This window comes from Mixophyes fleayi, chromosome 1 (assembly GCF_038048845.1).
Source record: "Mixophyes fleayi isolate aMixFle1 chromosome 1, aMixFle1.hap1, whole genome shotgun sequence".
Classification (NCBI taxonomy): domain Eukaryota; kingdom Metazoa; phylum Chordata; class Amphibia; order Anura; family Limnodynastidae; genus Mixophyes; species Mixophyes fleayi.
The window spans coordinates 264868296-264888893 of record NC_134402.1 but is presented as its reverse complement, the minus strand read 5'-3'; the positions used below and the strand labels follow the sequence as shown (position 1 = coordinate 264888893).

At 38.3% G+C, this 20598-nt stretch overlaps 1 protein-coding gene across 1 annotated transcript; it reads left to right on the top strand.

Moving 5' to 3' along the window:
- Window positions 1-409: 409 nt before the first annotated feature.
- Window positions 410-19126, top strand: LOC142107907 (E3 ubiquitin-protein ligase TRIM32-like). Its single transcript, XM_075191569.1, has 4 exons — window positions 410-552; window positions 2600-2647; window positions 14078-14617; window positions 17441-19126. The coding sequence occupies exons 2-4, from the start codon at window positions 2606-2608 to the stop codon at window positions 17801-17803; spliced, it is 945 nt and encodes a 314-aa protein (XP_075047670.1). The 5' UTR covers window positions 410-552; window positions 2600-2605; the 3' UTR covers window positions 17804-19126.
- The last annotated feature ends 1472 nt before the right edge of the window (window positions 19127-20598 follow it).

Sequence of the window (20598 nt, the reverse complement as noted above, 5' to 3'; positions counted from 1 at the left end):
TATTTTGCTGTTGGTAACCATGACTTAGGGTTTTCATTGACTTAAAGGACCACTGAACAGGCAGTTGTAGGATTGCTAGCCTTTAATCATAGGTAAGTGTACTGAAGTGGAGTGCAGGAAATTATAAATCAAAATACAATGATAAACACCAGTGTATTTGTACAGCACATTTAATCCCAATACATGGTAACAAGCCACCACCCTTGTGGTTTATTATTGTTAATTAAAATCTTTACCCAGGAATAGCAGCATTTCATGTAAATATTTCACTGTTGACATTTCTGCTAGTAAATATAACATTGTGGGTTTCCAGGGAACATTAACAATAACACAATCACATTGTTATTCTGTCAGTGGTGTTAGTGTAATATATATGAGCTGAACAAATTGGATATCCTGATGCATCAGCACTCAGCAATAGCATTCTCTCAGGTATTGCTCCATGGTAACTGCATTGGGATAAGACTAATGTAGGAGCTGGCTGCTTCAGCACAGGTAAACTGGCCTCTCTCTCACGTCTGTGCTCTGGATGAGATGCTGGCAGAAGAATAGGTAAGGAAAAAACTCAAAATACTACCACACAAAGACATTTTTCCACTTAGACTTATGTGATAAATGTTATTTTAAGGTAAAATATCACAAAAAAAAATCTATTTATATAAAAGCAGGCATGTGATTTTGCAAGTATGCCCTGTCTGTTTGCACAGACGCTAGAGGAGGGGTTTATCGAGATTAGCCTATTGGGTTTTCCATTCACTTGTGGTAATATATGGAGCACACACAGTAACATCCTCTTTGGGAGTGCTATATACCTCAGTTTGCCAAAATGTATATATTTAGGACATAAGATGACAGCATTTTCACAGAAGTTTGCACAGGCCGATAGGAATAGTTGGGAGAGACAGCATTTCTTGTACAACAGGTGCACTGGGGCTCCTAGCGTTTTGACCTAATGCAAAAACAAAATTTTAATTTGCAATCAAGATTTGTGAAGTGAGATAAAGGCGTTGAGGGGGCACATTTTTAGTCCTTGCTGTGGAGAGGGGCACATAGCTATTTCCACTCCACAAAAGAAGATTGTTTTTAATACCAGCTGTGAACTGACAGAGATTGGGTCTCGTTCTATATTGGTGTAATGCACCCATGTATATTGTATAATGTAATATATATAAAATGTATATTAATATTTTTATTCTGTTTGATCTGTTTTTAGCTTTGTAAGCAGTTTGTGTGTTAATTTGTATTCAAAAGTCCTCAATGTGCATGTCTGTATTTATGTGTGTTTTAAGCATTTTAAGTGGCTATCTTCAATGTTAGGAGGTATGCAAGACACTTTCTTAACATGAAACACATTTACTCCCTTAGTATGCAGCAAGTTCACTTATAGTAAACAGGGTGTGGATCACCCTTATACAATTTGATAATTGCCTACACTTTGAACATTACTTACACTCTGATACTGAATCAATCACAGGACAGTGTAATTGAACTGGCAGACTGGAAAACATATATCACAAGGGACTGGGCAACATAGGGGAAACTGGATGTATGATTGTCACAGAATTAATCTCCTATGTATATAACTTGTAAACAACAAAAGTTTTATATTTTTGTTTAACATTTCACTTTCAGATTTCATACAATGTAAGACCTCTTTATAGGTCATTAAGGGTTATATATGAACCACAGGATTGCAATGCTTTTATATGTACATAAGTGTGCCTACTTGTTTACCATTTGTGTGCAAAGACAAATTACTGTATTCTAATTATAGTTCCCCTTAATTGACCACTGTTTAGTTGACAGGCACATGCATTAGTACAAAAAAAAAGCATAGATTTTTTTTTTCCACCATAAAATAAAAGAAGAACTCTTGACAGTATAATCATTTATAGTAATATTTATTTAAAAAAAACAAAAATTTTTTTTTTAATTACATACAGATGATTTCAATGCGCACTGTACAGACAATGTGTTTTTATAGCCTAAGTTAATTTTGTGATAGCTACTGACACGCATACATATGCTTTCAAATGCAAAGACTATGCCGTGTTGGTCATCAGTGTCAGTCAGCATTTACACCTGCCCTGTAGTGGGTGCAAATGATATAGGCAAAACTAATCGCACTGAGAATCACAGAACGTAAATTGGGCGAATCATTGTTGGAACGTTCTTATTGTACAATACCTATGTTAGTACGCCCCTTCCCTTCCCCGTTCCGTCTCTCAAGTTATAGTCAGTCATAAGTGACATTTGCGTTCAGACATGAATTGCATGCAGTTGCCTTCATTGGCGTATAGTCTGTTTCTGGGCATGTGCAGAGCTATTTCATGCAAGATACGCTACACAAATTGGGGTAGATCCAAACATGAGTCAGGCCATATGAGTCTTTCCCCAGGGAGAGACGCAGCTATGGGTTCTTTCAGTTGTGTTCAATGAATTAGTTTATTATTATATTTATATATTCTTCAGTGTCAATGGAAACCACTACATTATTTCAAATACAGTGTTTTCTATAAATGTATATTTTACACATGCAGGTATGTTGCATAAATAATAATTTTTTGCCTCTCTTGTTTTTGCTCCTGCTCTCCTTGAGGAAACTATGTTAGATCCTTATTATTTACAGGAACTGGATGACGAGGAGGTATTATGTGTACTTTTTCCCCTGCATGGATTTATTGGTTTCTTTATCCTTTACTAGCAATAAACCTATTATTTCTTCAGTAGTCTTTTTATGTCTTGTTTTGTGTTTTCCAACAATATATTTTTACATTTAGAGGACACCTATATAATTATATAAATACTAAAAAGCAATTTAAATATTATTAATATACATCAATGTTTGTGTATTTGCTGCAAATCTGTGAAACAATTGTGTGGTTTTTTTTGTTTTTTTACTTAAGTCTCTCTGCTTCACTGTAAGAAGATAAATGGTGGTGTTTTTTATTTTCCTAGTCTTCAAGTTGTTATTAGTGATTTACAGTTTACTAAATGTTATTTCACTACCACAGCAACCACAGTGACAAGACTGATAGTGTATGATGTAGTAAACAGAGAAACTTTCGAATGCCCTTCATCATCATCAACATTTATTTATATAGCGCCAGCAAATTATGCGGCGTTTTACAATTGGGAACAAATATTAATAAAACAATACTGGGTAATACATACAGACAGAAAGGTAAGAGGGCCCTCCTCACAAGCTTACAATCTATCGGACAATGGGAGTTTGAAACACAAGGGCACATGCTACATCATATTACACATTGGTCCAGCTAGAATGTAAAGGTAAAAAGTATTGAGTGGGCTGTGTGATCAGTCACACAGCCATGTTGGTCAGAGGGTTGATGTCTTGTGTTAGCTGTGTAGAGGGTGGTAATAGGGTAACCTAGGGTGATTAAGATGCTGGTTGAGGTAATTTGATCCCAAGGTATGTCAGGGAATGGGGCGCCCACCTAAACCCAAAGGCTCTCCCCCATATTGGTCTCATAACCGACCCTAATACTATTGCCAGAGATTTTTCCTTATTAACCAAAAATTCAGACACCCTCCCAAACTCTGCAAGTTTATCAAGCACTGGTGGTATTGAGGAATGTGGGTAGGAAATAAACAACAATAAATCATCAGCAAAGGCTACCACCTTTACTTCTTCTACTCCCAAGGAAATACCCTGAAAATCTGACATATCTGACAATATATGTAAATAGGATCAAGAGCCAGATTAAAAAGCAGGGGAGATAATGGACATCCCTGATGCGTACCACGAGTCATAGTTATCGGTTCACTGTAAATATCATTTACAGATAGATATGTGATTGGATTATTATATATGTATTTAACAAACCAAGCAAATTCCTCTCCAAATTGCCGGTATTCAAATAGAAATTGGAGATGCTTCCATGAGATTTTGTAGAATGCTTTTTCTGCATCTATACTTAACAAATCATCAGCAATCTAATTAGTATATGTGTACATTTAACAATAGCTGCAATGGCCGTCCGTACCTCTCGCACCGAATGCCGACCATGAGTAAAACCCAGCTGATGGGATGTAATCAGATCAAGAAGAATACTTTGTAGCCTATTCGCCATTATTTTAACAAAAATGTGAAAATCCTGATGTAACAGAGTGATCGGGCGATAAGAAGATATCTTTTCTAGATTTTAGATTTTTGTTGGTTTAGGGATAAATATTGTTTATGCTTCATTAAGGCGATGGAAGGGGAGTTGCTCAGCATGCAATCTATGATACATAGTAGAAAGAAACGGTAATATATTAAAATGCTACATTTTACAATAATCCTCCCCCCTAGACCATCAGGTCCTGGTGATTTATTAGAAGGCAAAGTCTTAACAACTAAGTCGAATTCTCAATCAGTTATCTCTGAGTTTAAAACATTACGTTGTAATTCAGTAAGGTTGGGCATTTTGGCAGACTGTAGAAGAAAATGATACAGAGATGGAACTTCAATGACCAGCAAAGGATACAGGAATCAGCAGGCACATATAGGCCACAGACAGGTGTGGAGTGATTAACTAGCAGTGCGAGTTAACCCCTGACCGGAAAGGCTGAACAGCAGTACCCCAGGAGAATCACAGGCACTGCAGGGTAATATGCACACAGGGAAACTAGGCAAATAATAACACAGGGCAAAATGCACACAACGATACAAGGCAGATCATAACAGCAGGGTAATATGCACACAGGAAAACAAGGCAAATAATAACACAGGGCAAAATGCACACAAAGAAACAGGGCAGATCATAACAATAACAAGATAGAAACCAGAACTTTCCATAAGGAGGTGGACTGCTATTCTTATATCCCGTCCTCCAGCAGGCACCATACCAATTTACTACACAACATTCCTAAGGGACAATTTATCAGGCTTAGGCGCAACTGCTCTAGGATGGAGGACTATGACCTGCAGGCCACCACCCTTAAGGAGAGATTTCTAAAGAGAGATTATGATCAGGAACTTGTAGAGAAAGTCAACATAGAAGTACAGAATACAGAGAGAGATAGTCTTCTCACCAAAAGTATCAGGGAACCCCTTGACATTTCTACACATCTTCCATTTATTACCAAATTTAGCAGAGACTCAAGGAAGGTAGAAAACATTGTTAGGAATCATTGGGGAATTCTGCTCTGTGATGAGAAATCGAAGAACATATTGCCAGTAAAACCAAGGTTCATTTACAAAAAGGCAGACAATCTTAAGAACAGGTTGATCAAATGCAGTCTCCCTGTCGATACCCATGACTCCACAAATTCCTAGCTAGGAGAGAACAGTCATGGATTTTATTATTGCAACAGATGCCTTGCTTGCAAGGCAAGTCGGAACAAGAGCACTAAATGTGTTATGACTTTCATGTCCAACATCACAGGCCAAACTTACAACATCAAGAGTAGATTGTCATGTGATAGTAAGGGAGGTATCTACTTACTGGAATGCCCATGTGGAAAACAATATGTAGGTAGGACAATTTGGAGCCTGCATGTGCGTATCTAAGAACATCACAGGAATATCCGAAAGGGATTTGAGGCACATAGTGTCTCTGACCATTTTACATTATGCCATCAGAAGGAACCCTCAGTATTGAACTTTGTATGAATATGCAAAGTTCGAAAACCTTGGAGGGGAGGAGATTATATTAGTCACATATATAGAGAAGAGAGCAGGTAGATGTATAATCCTAAATCCCTGATGTCCTATGGGCTAAATATTGAATTTGAGATGGCCTGTTTCCTCTAAACTAGTTTGGGAATCCATATTCTTTTGTTATGCTACTACCCTTCATTGATCACTACATCGGAAACAGTCTAACAGGAATTACATTAGTATTGCATAACCATTTATGTATATATATATATATATATATATTTTATGACACCTATGTTTATGCCCATGCTGGAATTATTGTCCTTGCAAGTGTATCTATATATACACCTGTTTATGAGTACTATAGATATGTTTCTTTGTTACAATGAAGCTTATGAATTTACTTTTACACCAGCACCTCATTAACAATCTTAAGCATGCTTGAGTGCATTAAACATTACAGCTTTTTGCTTTAAATGTACATCTGGCACCTATCAGTATGATACAGAGTTAATCCAGGGTGCCTCTATGAATGCCCAATGGAATATTTCTACTATTAGGACAAAGAGGGACATATTCATCCTTCACTCGTATTTATATGTAATGAGTACAGCTGTGACACATTGATAAGCTGAATGCTCCACAGCTGTCCTGCTCTTAAGGACCTATCACAAATCAACAGGAACCATATGTCTATTGACAAAAGGAACCCTGCAACATATTGTCATCATTCCTGAGAAAGCCAGTGTAACTTGCGAAACGCATTGGAAGGATTTATGCCCTGATTAATATTGATTATTCAGACACATCTTTTACATCATGGAAGGACGCTAGCCGGCGGCAGTGTTTATCCACTACGATACTACAATGCATGCACATGCGCAACGAAAGGACCGCGAGTGTCAAGCTTGTACCACACATCTGGGAGGCTGTAACTAGTGCAGACTACACCAGAAAGGATGCTGAGAACCAGAGAGAGTGAGACGCTGTACCTTTAAGTAGGGCGAGTCATTCTCACACGTAGTTTGTTTGTGTTTTTTCCACCCGACTCTGCTATCTTGGTAACAATTTGGATGGACACATCACAGACTTTACAAGAGTCTATTTACTTTTATCCTCATTGACCTTCTGCATGGATTTTTTTTGCCATGCCCAAAGAACTAATCGTCTTAGGATTGGTTTTTATCAGGAACCTACCACATCATTGTTTTTTTTATTTTTGTGAGTGTGTATACGTATACTACATCAGAATTTGGTCTGTGTACACCAGCTAACCGACAATATCCATTAAGGATGGTTTTAAATATACAGCACCTCGAGTCATCATTAAGGGACTCTCTTTATACCTAGCATCCTGGTTAACCTTCATTCCATCATGTTATGTGTTGATTATTGGCTATTATGATATGCTGATTTATAATGTTTTACATTTTGTTAAGCTGGGTACACACTACAGAAATTTCAACCAACTTTTTATGCTGAGCGATCGCTGATCGCTCGGTCCATGGACTGCATACACACTAGCCTTGTTTAGGACAATAAAGGGAAGAGCGGACGTCCCTTTAGCGACTTTTTACAGCCATGTTGTTGTGAGCAATGACTGTAATTTCGTACTCACTGTTGTGGATCGGTCGGAAGTTTATACACACGACACAGTGGAAACGAGATTGGAACGAAAATATTAAACGGTACGACCAACCAAATGAGGCAATAATCGTCCATTTGGGCAGACTTTCGACCATCCTGTTACTGCACACACTGACCCGACTTTTGAACGAGCGGTCGTATGTCGGCTGTTTGAGCCGATTATTGGACGAAAACAGTGTAGTGTGTACCCAGCTTAAGTTTCATTAAACACTTAGGATCTTATTTTCAGGCCCCTTGGGAGTTTCTTGCAACAGGTGATGGAGTGACTGAGTTATTGCAGAGTCATGAGCAGGGCTGGATTTACCACTATGCAACCTAGGCACTTGCCTAGGGCCCAGTGGTCCCCAGAAGGCCCGGCAGGTGGTGGGGGTGCCAGCAAAGAAAAAAAAATATTGAAGTCACAGAAGTGACGAGAGCGTTCAGGACATTATTCGCTAACAGGAAACACAGTGCTATGGATTGTTTCAGGGAGGGGGGGCCCCAAACAGTATCTTGCCTAGCGCCCTACGAGGTCTAAATCCGGCTCTGGTCATGAGAGAGGAGAGTGGTTCAAACTCAGTTTAATTTCTTCATACTTGTAATGGCAGACAAAGCCTTGAGTGGAATTTTCTTCTCCTGTTGAACTCTGGTATAACTCTGAATTATCTCCTTTCTCTGCCATTTTGTAGAGAGGGAGGAAAGACTCTGACCCAGAGATATGATGACCCTCTCCTTGGGAATGAGCTTGAGGGCTGAAATGTAAATGCTGTTTGGCTGCTCTAAGTTTACCCCACATAAATATTTTGCAGGGTAAGAATGAGTTTTAGGAGGACTTCTTAACTTCCTAGAAAACTGACAGATTCTTTAAAAAGCAAAAATACAAAACTATCTGTTTAAACCCCTCCTAAATAAAAGTATATGTAAAACTGTAGGTTTTTTTTAATGAAATGTGAACAAAAGTATGAACTACAAAATATGGGATTACAGAAGAACAGACATACCTCATTGTCTGTTAGTAAAGTGAAATATAGAAATAGACTAGAATAGTTCAATCCAAAGCATTTTCCGAAATCTGATATCTAAATGCTAAACGAAAACTCAAAATTCAAACAAAAATATTTTATCCACTCTCAACTGTATGTTCTCTGCTAGTGTAGTAAACATCTTAAGCTTGATATATACTATCTGTAAGTGCAGAGTTTAGTACATGGTAAAAGAACTAATGTATTGCATCTTTAACCAGGAATCTAGCTAATGCCAACTGACTTAATAACATTTAGATGATCTTTTTATTCATTATTAACACTATGACCAGGGACCAGTGGGATTTAGCCAGGCATTTTCCACAAATACTTTTACAGTATAAGTAGTTTTTCCTATGCTCATACATTATCTCTTCCAACCTCCAATAAGCACTCATTTGTTGTTGACTTCTATATTGGCTTAATTGAATACTTGTAACTGGCTAGCTATTTAATCTTCCCCAGAATACATATTACTGATTTTGACCCAGATTTGACCTTATAGGTTAGCACCTGTTGCCAAAAAGAGCACAATATATACTTATTTACATCTAGTACAGTTTGGGGAATACCACAATTTGTCATTATGTAACCTCAGTGGTGTAAAATATGTTCTATGTAAAATGCACAATGTAGAGAGCCTACACAGAAGCTTGCAGAAAGCTCACAGGTGCTCTCCACTGTCTTTCCATTGTTGATTTGAGAGTTGCCTAATGTCTGTTTCTAGTTGACGTCTAACAGACAAGCCTACCTTGGTAGCTGTAATCTCCACTAATACACTGTATAAATGATAGATTATCTACTTTGTTGACTTTTATGCTTACAACAGTGTTATAACTTATGATTCCATCAAGGCAGTCTGCTTAGACCTATTGTAGGAGAACAGCGCATATTTATCTGCATTAGAGTTGACCCTGTGGAAAGATTTTAGAGTGTAAATCCAATTGTGGGGCATAAAAATACACATTTCTATACTGTGCATGTTTACAAAATATGCCTGTATTTAGATTTTGAGTGTATTTTTAACTTACAGCCCCTTACACCTGGAATGGCAGGACTGCAGTGCGTATGCATAAATTGAAAATAGAAAGAGTGTGTACAAGTTATTGTAGGACTCCCCCATATCTTTTATGGACACAGGAGGCTGGGGTAAATATAGGTGGTGATGTTGATGACACCATCAATATTATCTAACTGCTTCTGATTGGTTGCTTAGGTTTTGACACCCCAAGGACTTCGATCATTAGCAATGTTATGTCAAGTTGTGCTCATCTAGTGGATTTCTTATTGTTGTTTACCTGGACTACTGCAGAAAAGAAGATTCCCATGAATGGCACAAGTATTGGTTTTCACAAAGTTTCAGTGTTTTAGACCTTTTTGTAAGATGTTGCTATGGTATACTGAAATAAAATTACAAGCATTTCATAAGTGTCAAAGGTTTTATTGACAATTACATTAAGTTTATGCAAAAAGTCAATATTTGCAGTGTTCACCCTTCTTTTTGGAGAGCTCTGCAATTCGCCCTGGCATGCTGTCAATCAACTTCTGGGCAACATACTGACTGACTGATGGCCGCCTATTCTTGCCTAATCAATGCTTGAAATTTGTCAGAATTTGTGGGTTTTTGTTTGTCCACCCGCCTCTTGAGTGTTGACCACAAATTCTTAATTTGATTAAGGTCCAGGGAGTTTCCTGGCCATGGACCCAAAATTTTGATGTTTTGATCCCTGAGCCACTTAGTTACCAATAAATTAGAGACATTGAATGTCCGGCGCACAAGAATGATGTCACAGGTAAAGAGCGACAGTATTGTTAGTGCTGTTAAAGGGGTAATGACAGTACGCCGGGTGGACAGTGCTTTTTAATAAACCTTGTGCATTGTCCAGCCGGCGTACTGTCATTGCCCCTTTAACAGCACTAACAATACTGTCGCTTTTTACCTGTGACGTCATTCCTGTGTGCCGGACACCCAATGTCTCTAATTTATTGAAAGACAAGTTGGCCAGTTGAAGATGTTGGGAATGGCAGTTTCTTGATGACGCTGTAGGGGTAAGTAGTGTCGGTGTGGTGGTAGTCGGGAAAGTGACTGCCACTGTTCAAAAGGGCCGTGCATTACCCTTAATCTCAGTAATAAGATAAATAATACAAAGAAATACTCAAAGAATTAGACACCTATCTGTAATAATATATCAGTAGGTATTTTAAATAAGTGTTACAAGCTATAACAAACAAATCTGGCAATAAAGCAGGAAGGAGCTGGGGGTCACAGGTGAAGGCTCGAAAGGCCGTATGTGGACTAGAGCCATCTGTTACCCAGTCACACAGCAATGTTGGTTAACGTGTCAGCGGGTTTTTGAATACAGAAAGAGAATGAATGTAAGTTTTGAATGAACTGTGTAGAAGGGTAGTAATCAGGTAGACTAGGTTAAGATGGTGGTTCGGGAATTTGATAAACTTGCTTAAAGATGTGAGATTTCAGGGTAGGTTTGCAAGCTATGGGGAAGTCTAATTGTACAAGAGAGAGGGCATTCCACAGAATGAGTGCAGCCCCAAAAATATTCCTGTAATCGTGAAGGGGAGATTTGAGGAGAGACACATATCTTGGGGAGAAATGTGCCAAACAAGAGAGACAGGATGAAGTGGTGAGCTAGACATAGGAATGCAGTGGGGAAAGGTAGATGAGAAGTTGGGAAAGAACTGGGTAAAAGGGGCAGGGTGAGATGATGAGATGAGTGCAGATACTTCATCTTTGGTTACAGAAGAGAATGTACTGAGGTTGGATTGGAGAGTGTAGGACAGGGAGAATGGGGTGTGTGGGATTTAGCATGAGTAAATATCTTGTCAAATGGTGTTAATTTTGTCTTTTAAATAGGTGGCAAAACCATGGGCTGTGAAGAAGAAATGGGTATTAGGTGCAAGTGGGCAGAGAAGCGAGTTGAAGGTGGCAAAGATGTGACAGTTGTTCCAAGACTGGATGGATATTTAAGAAGTGATGATTGCTTGGCAAAGTGAAGTGGCAATATATAATGAAGAAATATAGTGAAGGAAGTAAGGAAAGGAGCCAGATTTCCTCCAGCAGCACTCAACAGTGCAGTAGCACGTTTGTAGGTAGCTAGTCTCTTTTGTGAGTCATGTTTGAGGTTGGGATCATTGGAGACTATGGGCCTGATTCATTAAGGAAAGAAAAGCAAAAAAATGAGTAACTTTGCACCTGGGCAAAACCATGTTGCATTGGAGGGGGAGCTAAATTTAAAATGTGGTGACAGATATATAGTTGGGGAAGTTCATGTTCTAGATCAACTTTAAATTTCAGTGTGGTAATAAAGCTATTAAGTATTTGTGTGCTACATAAAAAAACAGTCAGTATTTAACTCATGTGAAAAATAATTAACTAATATGCACACCTTGCATATTAACATGGCTTTGTCCAGGAAAAAAACTTACTAATTTGTTTGCCTTACTTTCCTTAATGAATCAGGTCATATATGAGCTGGCTGGATGTATATTGTATATGGCTGTTTTGTAGTAGCAAAGACAGTGGGGTTGTCAATGCTGAAATCAGCTAGTATCAGAGAAGGCAGGTCATAGGATTGTAAATAAGTGAGCCAAGCAGCAAAGTTGTCAAGGAAATGTAAAACTGCACCTGAGAGTGATAAATGACAGCAACACAAAAGTGGAGAGGAGAGAATAGAGGGATAGTGTGGACTTAAAATTAAGAGAAAGAGAAGAGCAGGGAGAAGGGTATGACTTAAAATGAGCTATATGGAGAAAGTCAAATGACTACTCTACCACCAGGTAGGTTTCCAGTTCTGGGAATGTGACTGAGGGAGAGTCCCTCATGGGTAAAAGCTGCAGGGGATATACCATCAGGTAGGCCAGGTTTCTGTAATGGCAAGGAGTTGTAAGGAATTCAAAATTAATAGTTTATGGATAGATGTGAGAGGAGATGAATGTAGGTGCAGTTCTGTTAATGGCTTTCTATGTTAGAATTATTTTAGATTGGACTCTAAAGTTCAAGCAATCAATGTAAGGACTGATGGTGTAGAGAAGCAGTAGAACATTTTGGGAGGAAATTTAGTGTAGACATTGCATTCACAACAGATTGTAGAGGTAAAAGTCTGGTTATGGGAAGACCAGTAACAAGTGAATTTCCACAGTCAATGTGAGATGACGAGTGCATGAATTACATTTTTTGCAGTGTCTTGTGCAAGATACATACATATTCTGGAAATATTTTTTATGTGTATGTAATAGGATTTGGAAACAGGGAGGATATGGATGACAGCTAGGCAGTAAGCTTAGGAGCTTAAGAGTTTATTGTTGTGTTGTAAAAAGAAATAGAGATGTCAGGTAAGTAGCTTCTGTTGATCTAAAGAGTAGTTCAGTTTTTGAAAGATTGTGTTTGAGGTGATGAGAGAACATGAAAAATAGAATGGTAGAAAGACTTTCAGTAGCGGGGACTAACATAGATGGTGAGATCCATAGGGGATATATATCCAAATTAGATTTTTACTTTATTAGGGAAGAGCAGAAGCCCTGAGACTGAGCTTGTTGGTTCTCTGAGGAATCAGGGAGGAGGTGGATCCAGAGAAACAAAAACTAAAGGAGCAGTTTGATAACTAGAATGAGAACCAGGATAAAGTCCTGAAGTCTTAAGGAATGCAATGTTAGTGTGAGAAATGAGTGGTCAACAAGGTCAGGAAGGAAAAGAGGTCCGGGAGAATTAGAAGTGAGTAGGGGCCCTTAGATTTAGCAGTGATCAAGTCATTAAACACCTTAGTGCTGTATATGTGGAGTGTTCTGAATGAAAGCCTGGATGAAGATAGGTTGTATGAGGAAAGGAATCATGTGAGGTGAGTGTAGGTGAGCCTTTCAAGAAACTTGGAGAGATGAGATGGTAATCTTAGAGAGAGTTTAAAGTCAGAATACATTTTTTTCAGAATAGGGTTAATAACCACTTGCTTGAATATATTAGATATCAGAGAAGATAGAGAGCCTACAAATATTAAGATTAAATTGAACACAGGTGACAGTAATCAATTGATTTGCAGAGGAGATAGGGTTAAATGGATAGGTAGTAGATTGATAGCAGGAGAAGAAGAGCATAGATATGTAATCTTCATTTGTGGAATCAAATGAAGACAAAATACCAGAGAGTTCAACAAATTGAGCAAGTTGTTGCTCAAAGAAGAGGATAACATTTCATATTGGATCTTGCCAGTCTTGTTCTTGAAATAGGAAGGAATATCCTAGGCAGTAATGGTAGCTGGAGGGGAGTGTTTAGAAGATAATTAAATGTATTAAACAGGCATTTAGGGTCAAATGTCTGAGCAGTGGAGATACTGGAAGTATATTTCTTTGGCAATAGCTAGAGCATTTCAGTAGCAGTGATAGACATCGTTTATCTGAGGAAGTCGTGAGAGGTACGAGACAGACATTAAAGTTGACACTGAGAAGAAAGTGTAGGTGGAGCCACTTGGTCAAGGGCAGTTGCTAGGGTGTGATTAAGATATGATACTGCCAGATGATCAAAGGAACATATATAGTATATAATTATATATTGGGGTGAGAAGTTGTTGCAGAGAGGTGGAAAATTGTTTCAAATTAACTGAACTAAGATTTATTTGGATAAGCATTATTACATGGGTTTCATGGTAGGAATGGTAAAAGTCTTAAACAGCTGTAAATAGTTAGGCATAATGAAGCAAATACTATAACGTGTTTTGACACTGTTTACTATGAATGCATAATTTTGCTGTAAATAATTATCATATGATGCTAATGTAACTTTCTTGCTTACTTCAACCCCCCTTGTTTGCTATAGAAAGCCATGCATGAATTCAGTAAAGAATGGAAGCTTTCAGGAATACAAAGGATTTTCTACAATAATCTAGTTAAAGTGCTGGGAGGGTTTGGCTCTGAAGCTGGAAAATTCATTTGGCCTACCAGTGTGACCAATACTTTAGATGGTGATCTTGCCATTAAAGATACTGGCAATCAACAAATCCAGATCTTCTCTCCAGAGGGACACCACAAGCAAACATTTACATATGGCTCTGAAGCTACAAAATGTCTTGGTGATGTGGCATGTACAGAAGATGGTCTACTGCTGGTATCTAATGGATCCAAAGGTATTAAAGTTTTTTCTAAGGAAGGAGAAATGATCCATCTTTTGAAGTCATCCAAGGCAGATTGGAAACATTCCTATGGGCTGGCAGTACTGAGATCCAACAGTATTGCAGTGACTGACTGGACAGATGGGGGTAAAGTGCACATCATTGGTGTGGATTGGAGAATGAATGCTGTCCTGAAGACCAATGTTGTTGATGGTCTTCAAAGACCAGAATATATTGCAGTTACTGAGGTATGTCCTGCTCATGAATACATATCATACTCATTTTAAATGAAGAATTGTTTAAATAATAGGTAAAATGACTTAAATAAATATAATCACAACAAAAGGATAAATACAAATGATCACCATCCTATTCATTTACAGATTATTTGACATGTCCATGTAATCAGGACTGTGTCCAAGCTGGGAACTGTCTTTCGTAAGAGGTAGATGGGGATTTTTAAGATTCTGCACTACAGGCTACTAACACTACAGTCTGTCTTGTATTAATTGATAATTCAGTTACAGTAATTGTATACAGTCTTTATGTGATTACATTGGTTTGTTATATCTTCTTTACTTATTTTATTTGTTATCCTTTACTCTGCACTTTTACATTATTCACACCATCATACATTGATTTAACATGACATAATTCTATGCAGACTAGAGCTCTGACAATGGTATGAAAAGTTTAAAATGTATGAGACTAATAGAGCATGAACTGCATTTTTTACTTTACTTTTTGTTTGTCAATTTATCCAAATGTAATCCACATGACTATGTTTTGGAAATGTCTAATGATGGCCAGTGATTTTGTAACTATTATAACATTCCGCCTACAATTGCTTTGTAAATGTGGACTTAACACCATGAGTTTGCTTCAAAATCTGAACAATTTCAATTATTTATGCACACTGCTAATCAACTGAATCAGACTCTTGCGATTGCCAACTGGACAAAATCCTGTCACTCTGATCAACCTGAACACCCTGATCCTCCCTTTTATAGTCAGCTTTTCTCCTGCATGATTTGTCCTGGGTGTTGTCTAACACAATGATAGTACTTGTGGTTTTCTGCAGCATTGTGCTTTGCCAGGTTCAAGCCGCTAGAAGGTACACTAGACACAACATGTTATGCTTACTAAGTGTTCTGTAAAGAATTTCTGGGTTGGCCCACAAATGTGCTTATTTTGTATGCTTTTGGGATGGGCTGCAAACATTGTTGGTATTGTTTTTAATGCAAAATGCTACCTATGTTAAAAAAAATCTATGTTGCTGACTTTTATACTTCACCTCTTCCCACCGTTTCCAATTATACCACTTATTACTTCCACAACATTAGAAAATCACTTGTACAACTACAACAAGCAGAAAATAAAAAACTTCTTAATCAGTTTATAACTATCAAAATAGGGCGACTGCTTATGCACACCCAATGATAAAATATGCACCATAATCTTACTTAATAAATCAGTCGAGACATGTAATTTTACCATTCCAAATAACCAGATAAATCCTAATTTACATACGCCCACACACCAGAATACTGTATATAACTTATATGATGACTTTACACCCATTAAATGTTTAATAAGTGCATTCAAATGTATGATTAAGCCATTGAAGCCACCTTGAAGATCTGTGTCCTATAGATAAACATTTACATATTTTATTTGATCATTTTTTATATCCTTATCATGTATAGTAAGATTATTTTGTTTTTGGCTTATGTCCATTTACAGGATTTGTCCACATTTACCTTCACCCCACTTTAACTAGTCACAGTTGGGAAAGCCAACAAATACCAGTACTGAAGTGCCAGGCTACCACATATGACAATATGGTGAGGGCAAAGATGTCAGCACTGGCATACTGAACTCACCCTAGCCAGTCAAGCAGCCAGATTAGGACTTGTGCTCTGTATGAGGCACCTGGCCACAGTTCTGGTCCTATCAGGTTCTGCAGTTACTACACAGCTTTGAAAATGGCTTTTTTAAAATCTCACAAATCCACAATGACAGTGCTCTTCTCTGCATGGTATTAGATACAGCAAACAGGAGCTTTAGAGTTGGTGGAGGTGTGACGGGGTTCCCACAGAAGAACTACATGGATGCGCAGTTTTTAAATAAGATGGGTCTGTTAAGATAACAGCTTAATTCTTATGCTCTGCCAGCTGGTTGGTTTGCCTGTAGGCAGCCTTATTTACCAGCTTAGTGAGTACAAAATTACTTAGGCAAACAGTTGGTGAAAGCCAGTGTTTTATTGTACACAATACACGCCACAGATTGCAGCTCTAATAATGAACAATTACCATGGGGTTTACCATACTAAATGCCACAACTCAACATCCCTTACACAAAGGACCTATAATGACTGCCAAGCCACACAATTCACCCCTCTATCAGCAAGGCAGGATAGGGAAGCCTGATGTTTTCCTGCTTTTGCAACTCCTTGAGTATCTGGCATTATCCAATATCTTGGATTATCCATGATCAGTCCAACAGAAGCCATAAACTAAATCAGTATTATCCCAAATATCTTGCTACCTGTTAGAGACACCCCTTTATCATGGTATAGGGCTTTCCACAAAGAGGGTGCTTACATATCAAAGTCTCTCTGGATTGGGACCTGCTCAGTAGACAGTTGTCACCATCTCCCCCTCGTACCACACATGGTTCCTTGAAGTGCTAGGCTCTGTTTTACAACACATATAACAATATCTATATCAATATAACAGTTACTGGCGAGTGGAGATGCCAAGTCAGCTTATTTTCAAGTAACTTGACACCATGTTCTGGCCACAGGGTTGTCCAAAAGTAAATAACCCTTTAGTCTGATTATGAACTCTCCTGATGTCGTACATCTATACTTCTGTACTGTTTTTAATTTCCAGTCCCTGGAAGATTTTATAGCTGGCAATGAGCCTGGTTTTTAAGAGTGAACAAATGCATAGTATGAATGTTGATGAGCAAATATATCCGCCAGTTACATAGGTTGACATCACAGTTTGATTATTCATGTGTGTCTGCTAGTAGATTCTGTAACATTATTAATTATACCTCTCTTCTAGGATGAAGATTTGCTGCTAACGGAGGGACAGCTCTTTGGACAACGCACTGGTTGTTGCCTTAAGATTATAGACAAAGAGCGAGCAATTACAAAAACAATAGGACCCACATATGGCAACCACTTCAATTTTATGAATCCATCTGGAGTTTGTGTGGATGCAAATGGCAACTTCTTTGTAGCAGATAAGGGCAAAAACAACATCACCATATTTAATCCAGACTCCTCTCTGGCAGCTCTGGTGGTGACACATGACCTGGAGGGTCCCTGCGGGCTGACAGTAACAAAGAGTGGGCTTCTGGTTGTTACTGACTGTTACCACCATAATGTAAAAATATATAGATATAAACAGGGCATAGCATTTTAATAGAAAGAGAAAACTAATAGAAAATCAAAATAGTAACTCAATGTTAGCTTTATTTACATTGTACCTTTGACCTACACATAATGAAGACAACCATTTTATGTGCTGAACCAATATTCAGCACTGGCTCATCTAAAGCCACATGTATTCGCTGCATTCCTTAAAGTCAAAAATAATTCTGGTGACCCAATAATTTGATGTCATTGTTAAAGTGTATTCACACAGCCATTCCTGGCAATAAAAGAATAATATACTGTTTCTACCGCTATAAAATGGTCTAATAATTAGAAATGGAACAGCTCACACGGCCCCTGTGAAATTGGCCTTGCCATGGCAAGTTTTAGGAACTGCATATAAAAAATTTTGCGCCAATTTTTACATTGTCTGCAGCGCTCACAATTGTTACCACTCAGTAAAATAGAATATAGTTTGCTGGGAGTGCTAATTAAATACTTAATGCACTATGGTGCAGGGAGGCTTTGAGGACATACATTGTGCTGTTAAAAGTGGGAACAGAGCACAAGTTTTTGTTGCCTTTTAACAAGCAGTTTTTTCAACACCAATATGTAAGAGCTCTATAACTGAACACAACCTATCACACAGATTGCATACCCTAAATTATTATTCTTACAGCTGGAGGTCTGTGAGAAAGTGAGGATTGATAAACAGCAAGACAGTGGGAAGAGGCAAAAACAAAGTTTGATATAAAACATTATTTGCAAGAACAGAAATCCCTAAGACCTGCAGATGCCTGACAATATTGACCAAAATGGTAAGCCTTTAAAAAAAAAGCAAAACCATTTCAGAGCTCTTTCACTCAAACTGCATACATTTATTTACTGTATACTATCCTTTTTAGGTTATACAAGGTCAAATTTAAATATACTGTATTTGTGTGACTATTGCATCTATGTTGTAACTATGCTGCAGTGCTATATCCATTCATTCTCCTTCAAACCTGGTTGCAAGGTTATAGTGTCTAATAAATCAATGGTGTATAGTAATCCTGATTCCTCAATATGAGATGCTCTGTAAAATATAGCAATATGTATCCAGCAACGAGTATTTAGAACAACACAATGTTCTGTAGCTCTGTAGAGAGTAGATGGACGTTATGCATTTTTAGGTTAATATATTTATTTATTTCACAGGAAATACCTACTTACATCCCTAGTCTTAAAATTAAAAAAATTTCCTACTATGGGAAACCAAGGGAATTCAGGGCCGGATTAACAATGGGCCTTATGGGGCCCCAGGCTTCGCTACAGAAATAGGCCCAGGCCAGCCAGGAGTAAAAAAAATAAATAGGGAGGTGGGTTCAGGGCGGTGTACAGCCCTGAACCCACAGGGCAGCACAGTGGCGTAGTGGTTAGCATGTCTGCCTCACAGCACTGGGGTCATGAGTTCAATTCCCGACCATGGCCATATCTGTGTGGAGTTTGTATGTTCTCCCTGTGTTTGCGTGGGTTTCCTCCGGGTGCTCCGGTTTCCTCCCACACTCCAAAAACATACTGGTAGGTTAATTGGCTGCAAAAAAAAAAAAAAAAAAAAAAAAAAAAAAATTGACCCTAGTCTCTCTCTCTGTCTCTCTCTCTGTCTGTCTGTCTGTGTGTGAGTGCGTGTCTATAGTAGGGAATTTAGACTGTAAGCTCCAATGGGGCAGGGACTGATGTGAATGAGTTCTCTGTACAGCGCTGCGGAATTAGTGGCGCTATATAAATAAATGATGATGATGATGATGATGATGATGATGATGATGATGTACGAGGTGGTGAGGCTTCCCTGGTTGCCAGGGGGCAGTCCTATCGTTGGAGAGCAACAGGCAGCCAATCGCAAGGCTGCCTGTTGCTGAGTGGGGTGGTTTCTGCGCCTACAGAGGCTGTGTGTGTGTGACTCGTGCTGTGTGACTCGTGCTGTACCAACTTCCAACCAGTCCCAGAAGGAAGTCAGCGGTGCTCATCACAACAGGTAGGAACATCAGGGGATATGTGACAACAGAGGATATGTGACAACACGATCAACAGGGGATATGTGACAACAGGGGATATGTGAAAATATAATATGCATGTGTGAATGGCCAGTGTGTATTAGCATAGGGATCAGTTCCTTTTCTTACAGCAAACAAAATTTCCAACATTTTCAATGGAGATTATACCCTGGTGCCACTGAAAGGCAACTGTGTTTGATTATTTGTATTGTGAAGTCTGCTCAAATATATATATATATATATATATATATATATATATATATGTATATATATATATATATTTATATATATTTATGTTATATATAACAATTCTTATACATTACCATTTGTTAGTAGGTAGGAAAATGACCAAACGCTGATAATCACAATCTCACACATTAACTGCACAATTTGTTTGTATCAAGAAAAATCATTATTTGTATTTTTGTCTTCAATGGTCAATAAAATAACATACCTTTACCTCTCAACTGTTGTAATTCCATCAGGATTGTCCTGATTTTAGGGGACTATCTTGATCAGCCAGAAGCTTGTCCCGGCATGAGGGACAGTGGGACGTATTTCTACTCTTCACTTTACATACATGCTTGTGAACCAGTTAGTGGTGCACTCTTTATATAAGGGAAGATGGAAGGGAGATGTAGATGGTTGGAGGAAAGTGGAAGCTATGCTCTCCATGGTGCTGGCCATAACTCCAGTGAGATGGCACTTTTCACAATAGGCCCTTTATAATTTTCTGCCCCAGGCCCATATCACCCTTAATCTGGACCTGAGGGAATTGATAACCTGATGCAGCCAGCAGTCAGAGGCTGTA